General features: G+C 44.6%; 1 protein-coding gene across 1 annotated transcript in view; it reads left to right on the top strand.

Annotated features, from left to right (window-relative positions):
• Window positions 1-14306, top strand: part of TRPM8 (transient receptor potential cation channel subfamily M member 8) — a 91221-nt gene that overhangs the window by 31679 nt on the left and 45236 nt on the right. Inside the window, exons 9-13 of the mRNA XM_032771508.2 lie at window positions 6461-6563; window positions 9131-9249; window positions 10279-10569; window positions 12838-12933; window positions 14153-14282. Of these exons, the coding sequence (XP_032627399.1) occupies window positions 6461-6563; window positions 9131-9249; window positions 10279-10569; window positions 12838-12933; window positions 14153-14282 (739 nt within the window). The remainder of the gene's footprint in view (window positions 1-6460; window positions 6564-9130; window positions 9250-10278; window positions 10570-12837; window positions 12934-14152; window positions 14283-14306) is intronic.

Here is a 14306-nt window from a genome sequence, read left to right as displayed (position 1 = left end):
TAGGAGGAGAAGAGATATGGTGGAAACCAAAAACCATTGCAGACCCCAAATCCACCCCTTGGGTGCCCAGAGTGGCAACAGCAGCAGCAAACCCTCAGATTCAATCACACGCCAATGCGTGGCACCACCTCCCAGCCCAACAGACCCTGGGAAGTTAGCACAGCATTCTGATCCCAGGGATGGGTCGCACCCATGTAGCCACAGCAGCTCATCCTGCCCTGTGCAGCCTCCCCTGGAATGAGATGGATCGTCCTCGCCAGGCCCGACGGGAGAAGCGCTCCCCAGCTAGCGGTTGACCAGATCCAGGAATGTCCTGATTTTATGGGCAGTCCTGGATATTGAGCTTTGCTTAGTACCAATTACCCCCACCTAGGTGAAACCAGAGACAGCAAAATTTTTGAAAAATCGGGCAGGGAGTGGTGGGAGGGATAGGGAGCCTATATAAGAAAAGACTCAAAATTGGGACTGCCCCTATAAAATTGGGACATCTCGGTAACCCTGCAGGTGAGTTCCTTCCCAGAGACCCCAGCAGCCAATCCCCTCCCTCAGACTGTGCTGCATTCATCTTTCTCTAGGACCCAGCAGCCCTGCTCTTACATGCTCCACTGCTTCCCATCTGTCCGGGCTCCCAGCAGAGCGGTGTCCCCAGACCTAGTGGTGCCCCAGGCGGCTGCCTGTTCTGCCTATGGTTAAGGACGGCCCTGCTTCTGGGCCTGAGCGTTGGGGCAAGGGGGAGACTGCCTGGCAAGGTTTCTTTCCCACTCTGAACTTTAAGGTACAGATGTGGGGACCTACATGAACACTTCTAAGCTTAATTACTAGCTTAGATCTGGTAACTCTGCCACCATCCAGAAATTTCAGTGTCTGGATTACTTCTTGTCCCCCGCCCCGCCCAAAACCTTCCCCTCCCTGGGCAGCCTTGAGAGGATTCACCAATTCCCTGGTGAACACGGATCCAAACCCCTTGGATCTTAAAACAAGGAGAAATTAACCATCCCCCCTCCTTTCCCTCCACCAATCCCTGGTGAGTCCAGACCGAATCCCCTTGGATTTTAAAACAAGGAAAAATCAATCAGGTTCTTAAAAAAGAAAGGTAAAGATCATCTCTGTGAAATTAGGATGGAAAATACTTTACAGGGTAATCAAATTCGTATAGCCCAGAGGAGCCCCCTCTAGCCTTAGGCTCAAAGTTACAGCAAGCCGAGGTAAAATCCTCTCAACAAAAAGGGATATTTACAAGTTGAGAAAGCAAAAATAAGAGTAATCTGCCTTCCCTGGCTATTACTTACAATTATGAAACATGAGAGACTGATTCAGAAAGATTTGGAGAGCCTGGATGGACGTTTGGTCCCTCTTAGTCCCAAGAGCGAACAACACCCAAAACAAACAGCACAAACAAAGACTTTCCCTCTCACCAAGATTTGAAAGTATCTTGTCCCCTTATTGGTCCTCTGGTCAGGTGTCAGCCAGGTTTACTGATCTTCTTAACCCTTTACAGGTAAAAGAGACATTAACCCATAACCATCTGTTTATGACACTGCCACTCGTGAGTGGAGTGGCAGGGGGGACGCAGGCCTGCCCACTCCTCTGCGTCCCAGACCGGGGCCCTAACAGCGGCAGGCAACCCGCTGCTGCGTCGGTGGGGATCCTGGCCGCAACACACTGACACTGGCTCTGGTTCTGCTGCAGCCAGACAAGGGTCGGCTGCCCCCAGGCTACTTCCAGCCTCCTCCTCAGGGCTTACCTGGATCCTGGGGTCATCCTCCGCAGGGTCCAGGTGCATGGGTTCATCCCGGCCGGGGCTGGAGGGTAAATCCGGCAGCTCCTCCGGAAAGTCTGGCCAGGGTAGCTCCGGCGACTCTTCTGGGTAACGAGCACGGGGAAGCTCTGGCTGCTCCTCTGGGTAGTGAGCATGGGGAAGTTCGGGCCACTCTGGGCGGCTACCCTGGGTTGCAGGAGTCTCCCAGTCCCGAGCTCCCAGAGGGACGTCTGCTTGCTCTGGCCGCTGGGCCCTCACTGAGCTCGGAGGGCCCGCCTTTATACTTCCAGGTCGGCGCTTGACCCTTTGCGGGGTGGGCTCAGAGCTCTTTAGCTCCGCCCAGTCCGGCCTCCGGCTGGGCTCGTCGTCCTCCAGGGTGGCTGGAAGCCAGGCTGCCTCATTACAAGGGGAATGATCACGTCCCTTGATCTGCTGGCAGTGCTCCTTCTTATAGAGCCCAAAATGCTGTTAGAAGGATGTAAGCACTCATGCTTTAGGGCTTGAGCCAAACTCTAATCAATGGCGGTTAGGAAGAAACTTCAGCTGAGGGCTTAAGTATTTACTACATGATTCCTTACACCTTCATCTGAAGTGTCAGGTACTAGCTGCTTTTCTTGGTAGCATACTGAACTAGAGGAACCACTGACAAGCTAACTGATAGGTCTAAAAATGTAACCGTAAACAGGGAATCATCATCAGGTGGGTTTGTTTCCAGTACAGTTACACAGGAATCGGTTGTTGGCCCTGCACTACTTAATATTTTTTATCAACGACGTGGAGGAAAACATAAAATAGTCACTGATAAAGTTTGCAGATAGTACAAATTGGGGGAGTGAAAATGAACTGGACAAGTCAGTGATTCAGAGTGAGCTGGATTGCTTGGTGAACTGGGCACAAGCAAGAATATGTGTTTTAACACAGCTAAATATAAATATAGAGATCTAGAAACAAAGAATGTCGGCCAGCCTTAGGCAATAGGAGACTCTATCCTGGGAAGCAGTGAGATCTGGGGAGAAGGGGGGATAATCAGCTGAACATGTGCTCCCAATATAAAGCTATGTGATCCTGGGATGTATCAAGAGAGGAATCTCGAGTAGGAGCAGAGAGGTTATTTCACTTCTGTATTTGGCAGTAGTGTGCCTGCTGCTGGAATCCTGTGTCCAGTTCTGGTGCCCACAGTTCAAGAATGAGGTTGATAAATTGGAGACGGTTCAGAGAAGAGACATGGGAATGATTAAAGGGTTAGAAAACATGGCTTATAGTGATACACTCAAAGAACTCAATTTATTTAGTTTAACAAAATGAAGGTTAAGGGGTGACTCAATCACAGTGTATAGGTGCCTGCATGGGGAACAGACATTTAATAGTGGGCTCTCCCATCTAGCAGAGAAAGGAATTTGAGTTGGACAAATTCAGACTGGAAATCAGGTGTGCATTTTTAACAATGAGAATAATTAACCATTGGAAGAACTTACCAAAGGCCATGGAGTATTCTCCATCACTGACCCCTTTAAAATCAGGATTTGATGTTTTTCTGAAAACTCCTCTCTAGGAATTATTTTGGGGCAGTTCTCTGGCCTGTGTTACCCGGGAGGTCAGACTAGATGATCACAATGGTTCCTTCTGGTCTTGGAACCTTTGATCTGATGAGCATGGCAGCTCCTATGTAAGCTTTGTAAAGGAAAAAATGCTGGGCTGTGGGTTGACTGACACAACCATCCACTAAACAAGCACTATAACTGGTGAATTTCTCTGAGCTGACACAATATCATTCTGTTCTTTTTCCATAGGTTTTCTTGTGGCAACAAGCTTACTGTGTTAAATGTATAACATTGCTTAAGTTTCTTCGCTTACTTTCCCCTCCTTTCAGGCTTACCAATGGCATGGACAAGTTCCCCCTTTCTCTTCTAAACTGGGCTGCAATACTAACTTTGTACGTACACTGGCCAGTCTTTCATCATAGCAATATACCACTGACACCCATCTCCTGCAGTGGGCATGTCAAGGTTCCTTCCCCACTCTGAACTTTAGGGTACAGATGTGGGGACCTGCGTGGACACTTCTAAGCTTAATTACCAGCTTAGATGTGGTCTTGCTGCCACCACCCCCAAGCACTGCTTTTCTTCCCTGGATAGTCTTGAGAGACTTCACCAGATTCCTGGTGAACCTAGATCCAAACCCCTTGGATCTTAAAACAAGGAGAAATTAACCATCTCCCCTCTTTCTCCCACCAACTCCTGTGAATCCAGATCCAACCCCCTTGGATCTAAAAACAAGGAGAAAATCAATCAGGTATTTAAAAAGAAGGCTTTTAATTAAAGAAAAGAAAGGTAAAAGAAAACCCTCTGGGAGAGATTAGCATACCAGCTACTCTCACAGACAACAGATTCAAAACACAGAGGATGTTCACCTGGGCAAAAACTTTAATACACACAAGAATACCCAAATTTGATAATTCCCTTAATGGCACCAAGACAAGTTACAAAGAAAATAAACATAAACCTATTTATCCCTTTCTAAAACTTACTACTCTGATAAGAGGCTGGTTCCTTGATCTTCTTTACTCCGACTGAAACTGAGACTTTAAACAAAGGAAAACTTCCCTCCTTCCTTTTGAAACATCTTGTTTCCCCATTGATTCCTCTGGTCAGGTGTTAGCTAGGCCAGGTGAACTTCTTAACCCTTTACAGGTAAAAAAGGGATTAACCCTTAACTATCTGTTTATGACAGGGCATGACACTATGTGAAGTATAAGCTCACTACTACTATTCCTTGGGTGCAGATAAACATGTAACATCGTCATATACCAGCAGATTTGCTTTTCCCTTGCTACTTTAACACAAGAGAGAGCCTCAGGACAGTAGACATCACTATGGGGTGGCTTACATGGCTTATATCTTCCTGACATGATGCTCCAGGGCCTGGAGGTGCTATGTCTGCAGTGCTGCCAACTTGGAGATCTTGGCATGCTCAGGATAAAAATCTGATTCCCTTGTCACCTAACCAGCAGGCTGAGCTGTTTCAGCTGTGTTTCTACCCTCTTTAATAGATGTAGGAAAAACTGAGTTGATGAAAACCTTAATTAGTTATTTTTAGAAATGCAGGGCATAATAGCACTCGCTCAAGGAGCCATTATCATGGGGTAATTGGCTTTCTCAATTTCTTTTCCCAGTGCTTCATCCCAGGATCTCCTTATCTCTCGGTTGGCCAATTATTTTATGGCTGTGATCATCTTAGTGGGGGAATGATTGCTTGTTAGAACATCTGTTAAAATTCCTAGTGTTAAGTTTATGAGAAATGTGCCATTTCTTTCTGTACTCTTTCTAGTTATTTTTTTTTCTGCTTAGCTTCATTTTCATCATGATTTTATTTTATTTTTTAATTAATGCCCTATAACATAATCTTTAGAAATCTGGGCATCAGAGTCAAGCAGCAAAACTTCTCCTTTGAACTCTTGCAGTGACTATTGTGTACCATTTACAATTCTGTGCCCCTCTGGGAATGCCATGATGGGGGGAATGAATCTCTCTATCTAGGCTGCAACACAAGGTGATTGTTCTTCATAGGATGTGTCCTAGGGCGTATGCATATCACAATATGATGGAGCAAACCAACTGCCCATCTTGTGCAGTATCGTCTTTAAAATATCATATATTGGTTTCTATTAAAGGAAGGTTTAAACCTTTTATAGTGCACCAAATTATGCAATACCATCCCAGAGATGGCAGAGGTGGGAATTTATTCTTGAACCCAGCTCATGGCTATGCTGAGAGGCAAGAGAACTGATAGCCATGGTGGATTCTTAATAGCTGGAAAGAAATTACATTCTTTTAACAGTGATGTGGCTTCGACCACGCAGGTCAGAACCAAAACTGCACCTTTGGCCAGAACTAAAACCAAACGTGAACCTTACTTCAGTGGGAGGTTTATTATCCATGATTCAAAACTCTCAAATAGAACTGAACATTGGGGTGGCCTGAGAGTTCAGTCTAGATATGGATCTTTATTTCACCTCTGGCCCTGTATATTTAGAGTTGGATGAACCAAAGCCTGGATCCCAAATTGAACTGGAAGACATTTGCAGTCAAGTTCTAGATCTACGTTTTGTGGTTTGGGTTCATTTCTACTTTGTTTCAAATGCCTCTTCTTCTCTTGGTTCATTCAGAGGCTGAAAGTGTAAGCACAAATTCCTTACACTCCCTCAGATTTCTAACTTGCCAGAAAGAAGGAAATTTCATAAAGCGTGATGCTGTAAGAACATAAGCTCTGTTTTTAGACTAGGCAAAGTGGCCAGAATAAACTTTTTCTTAACATATAAACTTCTAGATGTTTGGGAGTTGGCACTACCGTGGTATCTGAGATTTATTCCTTGTTAGTTTTTAATTTAGTGAGAATTGCGTAACTGGTCATCATTTTCTGTGTTTGTGTGTGTGTGTGGGGGGGAGAAGGGAATGACAAGAAATTGCCATATGTTAAAGGATCATTAATATAACTGTTTTTAATTTGTACTTCTGTGAGTTTTAGAACTTAATTGCTGAAATTCTCATTTTATATGCTTTGTTTCAACTATGTGTAGGGAGAGGACTTATGATAAACAGCTCTGTGAATAATACTGTATGACGGGATATTCCCCAAAGGGTCATGCGGAGATAAACCACAAAGTCCTGAGAGAGCTTTAGAATTAGACTTCTTTTTTTGTAGATCAAAGAAATCCTGGAAAACCCTCATCTGCTAACTGTTATTGAAATAGAAGAAGCTGGAGATGAAATCGTGAGCAATGCCATTTCGTTTGCTCTATATAAAGGTGAGCACTGAGTTCTCGCCCACTGGCTTTAATTTCACTTTGCTCTTAGGTACCAGTATGGCCCTGTGGCTAGGAACTAGCTTAGGAAGCTGGCTACCTGGATGCAATTCCCTGGACAAGTCTGTCTGTGCCTTACCTCCCCATCCGGTCATGAATTCTATCTGCTGGACCATCCCCATGTAGGCTGGAGTTTTCAAAGGCGCCTAAAGGAAGTCCCAGTTTGGACTGCCATTGATGTTAATGGGAGTTAAGTTCATGGGGAGATGGCGAGTACACCCTGGATATGAGAAACAAGCATTGAGAACAGGGGACTATCCCCTTTCCCCATCCTACACTGGAACCCTCTCCTGGCAGTTGTATGGCTGTAGCAGAAGAGAATGTGGTTCCATACTCTTACCGAAGCAAGTCAGAGTATTGGAGTATCTCAGAACTGGTAATTCCAGTGTGGAGAGGGAAGCCCACCGCACATACTGAACAATTACACCCTCTAAAACATTGACCTAGGCATCATATGGAGTGTTTTCTACATATTAGGAAAACCAATACAAAAGGGGTTTCTCCAATTAGACTTTAGTAGATGGATTATTCAGCAGCGTGTGATGTAAAATTCACAATAAAAAGAGAAATTTGATTGACAGTCAGCAATGAGGTGATGGCCAATTAAGAGTTCATCTCACTAACGCTCATGGTGCTACCTAATCCTTCTTTCTTGCAAATTCCATTTAAATCACTGCAGTGAGATGTGCTGGGGACAGATTCTCCTCACAGTCCCACTAGCATATAAGTTAAACTCTATTGATTTTATACCTGTGTAAATGGAGAATGGGGCCCCATATCAGGTTTCCCCAATGCTTCCTGCTACCAGTCCCCTCAGGGTGGTTCTGGAAAGGGTTTGACTCCATTGCGTGGATCAGGGTCACTCACTCCTTAGTAGCAACCAGAGAGGGGACCCAGAAATATTAACTCATCTGGTGGGTCAATGCCCCAAGGCATGGTTGTTCCCCTTCTCCCCTCCTACATCCTCTCCCAAACTCTGGGCGGCTCCTTCTTCATGGAGCACCCATGGAGGAATTTGCTTGGGTTACTGGGTGAGGGACGGTCCCAGAGAGGCAGCACTTCCCCGTTACATGTAGTCAGGCAGAGGACACATTCTCGGATGCAGTCCTGATCAGTGAGAGGTTGTCACTGCCTGCCCTGTAACCCTTAAATGCTCTGCTGCTATTGTTCAGAGCCCAGACACCAACAGCCAGTAGACAAGCATGCAGTTCCCTGAGTGCTTGGCAACCCTGGTTCAGTACTGATCCCAGCAGCCTGCCTACAACAGCCCTTCCCTGAGTCCCCACCAGCCTTGGTTATGACTTTGTGACCCCAACACACTCCCAGTTCTGAATTTCCCCAAAACCATCTGCCCTGAAATGTCCTCTCTCCTAAAACACTCAGACTACTGCGGTCCGTTGCTCTTCTCAAGAGACAAAAGCACAGAAGCTTGTTGTTTAACTGGAGCTGTTCATCACTTCAGCTCAAATATGGTCCTGGGCTGATTTAAAATAAACAAAACAAGTTTATTTAATCCAAAAGGGGGGATTTTAAGTGAGGTCAAGTACAAGGGCTAAAGTCAGAAATGATTAAAAACAAATAAAAATGAAAAAATACTTTCTAGTGACTAAGACTTAACGAAAGGCCAGCCTTGTTTCCAGGTAAGATTCAGCAAGATGGTCTGACCATCCCCGTGGTCAGGATCTCCCGCAAAGTGCCTGGTTCCTTTTATGTCTTAGATGTATGATAACTTGGAGTTCTTTGCCCCTCTCTCCTGTAGTCAACTGAACTTTTGAAATGTGCCCTTCTCAAAGTCCAGTGCTCCTGCAGTGAGGAAATGTGCCAGGGAGTCTGATGGGGAAGGTTCCGTGCTGGTTTCTTCCCTGCTGATGCTTTCTGTAATGCAGATTGATCGGTCTGCATGTGCTGATATGCCAGTGAATGTCCACTTGACTATGACTGCACCTGGATAGAGGCAGCAGCCTTTCCTTTGTCTGGAAAAAAACAGTTTGCCCACTCCCCAGGCTCTTCTGGTTTAAACACATTTAGTCCCATATTTCCTTCATATTTGTCCAGTCCTTTGGGAGTTTACCCTATATAGACAACACAAGAATATTACTGGTCAGTGTGTATCATTGGTTTTCCAATGATATTTTACATGACACCTATTAGATACAGATTGACATAAGTAGATTGGGCCACACTGAACTGGTCAGGCCCTCTGAACTCACTACCTGATGCTCTTAGGGTCCCAGGCTCGCTCTGGGTAGTTACATGGACAATCTGCCTTCAGGTAATGCAATCCATGCTCATTTTAAGTGCAGTTTAGTTTATACATATCGTGTGTGTGTATGTGTGTGTTAAAATGTGCACAACCTCTGAAGCCTTGTTAAAACTATAAGCGAGTATTAAAAAAAGACAGTAGAGGCTTCTTTTGTGGCTGAGATGGGGAGAGAGTTAGGGATGGTAGAATACAAGCCAAGGTGCTCTCCAATTTCTAGTGCTTACTTAGCTGACTCTTCCTCCTTCAGCTTTCAGTACCAATGAACAGGATAAAGATAACTGGAATGGGCAGCTGCAGCTGCTGCTGGAGTGGAACCAACTGGACCTGGCCAGCGATGAGATCTTCACCAATGACCGGCGCTGGGAGGTAGTCAAAGTTTGCACCTTGGCACAGCTAGTGGGGTTGGAAACAAGGAGTTAAATTCTTTCTTGCACCATTTACGTAGGCGTCGCTATTCTGATGTTTGTAAATAACAATTCCGTTCCAGTTCATTCTGAAGTGAGCAGAATGTATAGGCTTAAAATACACTAACCTAACAAACAAGAGTATTCTAACATGGCAAACCAATTGCTATGATGTCACTGCAGTGTCACAGCGTACCTGGGTATGAAATATACCATTACTTCAGGTAGGTTCCTTGACTGCTTGGAAACTGATGGTCTCACTCCAGTTCATTGTCAGCCACAATGGTGGTGGTTATGGTGGCTGATGATTAATATTATTTTTTGCTCTTTGAGCAGAGGTCAAGGCTTGAAAGAGTCCAGAGACTGAACCAACCACCCTTTCTAGAAGTGGCCCTTCTAGTGTCAGATTTGGGCATTTTAGGGGCAGAGCGCAGAAGGTATCTCTGCCATTGTCAGTGTTGTCAAAACCTATTCTGTGACCAAATACCAGGCTTTATATTCAGTGTGTGTCAGTCCAGCAGCTTTCATGGGCATAAAAGCACGTAAAAGAGAGAAGAAAAATAACCAAAGAGTAGACGTGGTTGTTAGTCAAGTGTTAATCTGAAACATCATTAAGGCTCTGGAATAACAAACCCTGTTCTGTTCTGCCTTACCAGTGCCAGTGTTTATGGGGTGGGAGTGAGGCTTAAAGTAGAACCTTACTGAGGGTAGCAATGAGTGTTCGTTTTTACAATGTTAACACATTTTAATCTGGAAATTCTTGATGAAGCCTATACATGCAATAGCTAGGTATGCTTATTTCAGTCACTTCCCAAACCACAGCCATGGCTGCATTCTGAAGGAAATGCAGAGCAAAGGCAAAATGTAACCAATATTTATTCATAACAAAACATGTGAGCAACAGCAGAGGGATAGGGGACAATGAATTCTGCTCAGCCATCCACAGCTGGCCTTGTGAAAAATACCTGGCTTTCCCTCGTTTTCTCCCCAGTCTGCAGACCTTGAGGATGTCATGTTTATAGCTCTTATCAAGGACCGGCCCAAATTTGTTCGCCTCTTTCTGGAGAATGGCTTGAACCTGAGGAAGTTTCTTAGCAAGGAGGTCCTTACAGAGCTTTTCTCCAACAACTTTAGCAGCCTGGTGTTTAAGAACCTGCAAATTGCTAAGAACTCCTACAATGATGCACTCCTCACATTTGTGTGGAAGATGGTTGAGGACTTCCGAAGAGGCATCAAAAAAGAGGATAAGAACAGTAAGGATGAGACAGAAATATGGCTGTTGGTAAGTAACCAACCAGTTGTCTAGCCATGTGCTCCTTAGTAGGAAAAGAATTGTCTTCCTTTGCCATTATAACAGTAATGAATTTGCATTTCGGTTGTTTAAAAAATGCTACAAATTGTGCGGAGTGCAATGGCCTTGAATGTACTGATGCATTCCACATGTTAGTCTATGGCGTGGATCTTTGCATTGCTCGAAGTGCTCGAAGAATACCTGAGTCTTTTGTGTGAGGGTCATGTTTCAGACTGTGATTATCTCAGAGCAATTTTAAAATATGTTCTAATTAAGGCCTACAAAGAACCTCAAGTTCATATCATTGTGGATGATAGACCTTTCAATTGAAAATGGCTCAGTGAAGGAAATGGAAATTGTTTTTTATGTTACTGGGAAGAAAAAGTTTGAAAACATGACATTGCACAAGAGACCAGCTTGTCCAGACAACTTAACTCAATACTTCAAGAGCATTTTTCTAGCCCCTTGGGTCCCGTGCTACTTTTGGGTCTGCGTACTTCTACTTCTATTGCCATGTACCACCAGACTCTCCATTGCTTTCATTAGGGCAGAATCAGGCCTTTAATGCAGACCTGAATTACAGAACTGGAATTTCCAAATTTCCAAGGCCTGTGCATGGAGGATAATTGGACTAGATGGTCCTCCTCTGGCATTAGAATTTGTGAACTTGATTCCCTGTACGTTCTTTTCTTTCATGAGCCATGGAGAGAACAAGAAACTCTGCATTGCCCTCTTCATGCTCATAGTGCCAGCAGCTCTGCATTAAGACAATGACTAGAGTCAAATCTGATGCTTCAGGGCTTTAACCAGACACCTGCATGGGTCAGGATGGAATTTTTTTCCCTGATGTACATTTGGCAGCTGTATTCTGGGTTTTCATCACTTTCCTCTGAAAGCAACAGGGATTGGCCACAGCTGGATACAGGACACCAGGTGGGGTGGTATAGAGAATTTTCTTTTTCAAGGTATGTCTACACTGCAAACCCTCTGCCCCACACTGTGGCAGTGAGTCTCAGAGTGTAGGTCAGCTGACTTGGGCTTGTGAGGCTCATGCTACCAGACTAAAAATAGCAGTGGAGACATTCCCACTCCCATCTCCGGGTCTGAGTCTGGGCTACAGCCCAAGCGAGAATGTCTACACTGCTATTTTTAGCTTTCTAGAGGACGCCCAAGTCAGTTGACCCAGACTCTGAGACTCATTGCTGTGGGTTAGGTTTTTTTGCAGAGTAGGTGTACCCTCAGATGCTTGGCGAATGGGTCTTGCTCACATGCTCAGGGTCAAACTGATCACCAGACTTGGGCTTGACAAGGAATTAATGGCAGGGACTTTGGGTATTTTTGCTTTCCTCTGTGGATTGCCTGCTGGGATCTTCTGGGCATATCTCACCTAAACAATTGCCTTTTCTTGCAGTGGGCCTGAAATGTCGGTGGTATCTCAGTCCCTCCTCTTTTCTGCCAGTGGGACACCAGATGCTTAGTCTCCTGGGGACTGAATTGCTTTCTTTTAACCTGAGTTACTGAGTTCAATGTAGGGGAAACAGAGTGAAACTTAATCACAGGGAGATGATCTAATGGTCCCTTCTGGCCTTATGCTCTGTGAAAGTGTAAACCTCACTGCTGAGACTTTCCAAACTAGCTAGGGAATTCAGACACACAACTCCCATTACAATTAATATGAGTTGTCTTTTTAAATCCCCTAGTTGGCTTTGAAATCTTCAGCGAACATTTTGTTCTCCATTTTCTGCTGAGTAATTCTTGCTGCATGGCAATTAATGTCCAGTAATAACTTTTGAGTGTCATAAATGGATGCATGCTATATTAAAATGAAATAAAATAATGGAAGTTGTTACTATCAGAATATTTTCAAGTTAATGGTAAGAGGTCTGGTTCAACACTCAGGGCTTAACCAAAAGGTAAAGAATGGGAGTGTTTCCACCTATCATTCATTTCCTTGTAAAAATGGCATTTAGCTATGAAGCCATGTGTATATCCTTGAGGCTGGCTGAGTTACGCTCTGCGCACGAGCAGCTTGGAAGCAAAGATGATTTTCTACTGCCTTTCCATTGTTTTCCATTTTGGGAGCAGCTGAGAGCCAGCTCATTCTTCAGCACAACTTAGAGCAACCTTAAGGTTGCCAGGCAGCAGCGCAGAGAGAACAAACCAGGGAGCCAAGTTTAAGAGGTGTAATAATCTATATCTACTTGATTTAAAAAATAAAGCCAATGTCATTGAACAGATAGTGCCTTTATTTCCTTCCAGGATGAAACTTCTATTACAAGGCATCTCTTGCAAGCTCTCTTTATCTGGTCAGTTCTTCAGAACAAGAAGGAGTTATCCAAAGTCATTTGGGAACAGGTAGGGTATACCACCCTTTCCCCCAGCACTGTTGTATTTATCTTGGCCCTTTAAGCCTTTGCAAGCATTTGCCCTCTGTCCTCCCCAGAGTAACCATCTGGGAACTCAGATGCATGATAGATGAGCTACCGATTTAAAATGTTTTACAATTTTTCCTCTCTCAATCTGAGCTACTAAATTTGGATCTGGATCTGGATCTGGATCCATATATAGATTTCAAGACACTCTCCTCACCTAAAGTTTGAGGGAGGGGTTGATTCAGCTTCTGAAAGGTGCTAGCTGTGAAATTCATAGCTGGACCCATGTTTGGATTATGAACCCCCTCCCTCTTCACAGTATGAAGATCATGTGATCCAGGCATATGGTTTGATCTAGTTTCTACTTCCAATGAAAAACAGAGACATATATTTTAAGGAAACCAAAGACCAGGTCCATCTAGCCCAGTATCCTGTCTTCTGACATTGGCCAGTGCCAGGTGCCCCAGAGGGAATGAACAGAACAGTTAATGAGCAAGTGATCCAGTCTCAAAGTCTGAATGGTCATAGGCTAAAATTTTCCCTAGTTAAGGGGTTCCTTAATTCTTGGTTGTCTAACTGGGCATTCAAAAATGGAGGCACCTGAAATTTAGTGGACCCTCCTGATTCTTTTGTCTTGTGTGTCTTAAGCTGAGCACCCGATCTGCTAATACAGGTTCCTGTGCCCTTGCCAAGCCATGGAAGTTCAGCAGGGATCAGGTGGTGTCCAGGTGAGTGTGCTGCAGTGCAGCACAGTAGAGAGCATTCTAAACCTCTGACTCCAGGGCTCATATCTAAATTCCTGACACCTTGGAGAGGGTTTTAAGGCGATTTTAATCATAGAGACAAAATGAGTCACCTTGTGCCTAGAATAGTTCAGTTGCAGCCTGGTGTGATGGTGTTGCATTGAGTGGTTGGACTGTGCTTATTTTGTGGATCTGGATCTTCATTTTCCATTGCTGACAACGTGGCTCTATTTACCAGCCTTTAATGAATCTCCAGAGCAAACAAACAAGGCAAGAAAGACAAAGCAATGATGTAAAAGGGGGTGGTGGAAGAAGCCTGTGGGTCATTAAGCAGTGGAACACATCCTCACATTGCATGGAAGAACTGTTGGTGCTCTGAGCCAATTGTGGAGAAGAATGGTGATGGCCATGCCGTGCAAAGAGCTCCGTGTGACTTCCTGATTCTCTGTCTCTTCGCAGACCAGGGGCTGCATTTTGGCAGCACTTGGGGCCAGTAAACTACTAAAAAGCCTGGCAAAAGTGAAGAATGACATTAATGCTGCTGGGGAGTCTGAGGAGCTGGCAAATGAATACGAGACGAGAGCAGTAGGTAAGCGCCTGTGTTAACAGACTT

This window comes from Chelonoidis abingdonii, chromosome 10 (genome assembly GCF_003597395.2).
Source record: "Chelonoidis abingdonii isolate Lonesome George chromosome 10, CheloAbing_2.0, whole genome shotgun sequence".
NCBI lineage: Eukaryota > Metazoa > Chordata > Testudines > Testudinidae > Chelonoidis > Chelonoidis abingdonii.
Note: the sequence above shows the minus strand (reverse complement) of the source record. Positions and strands in the feature narration are given on the sequence as shown.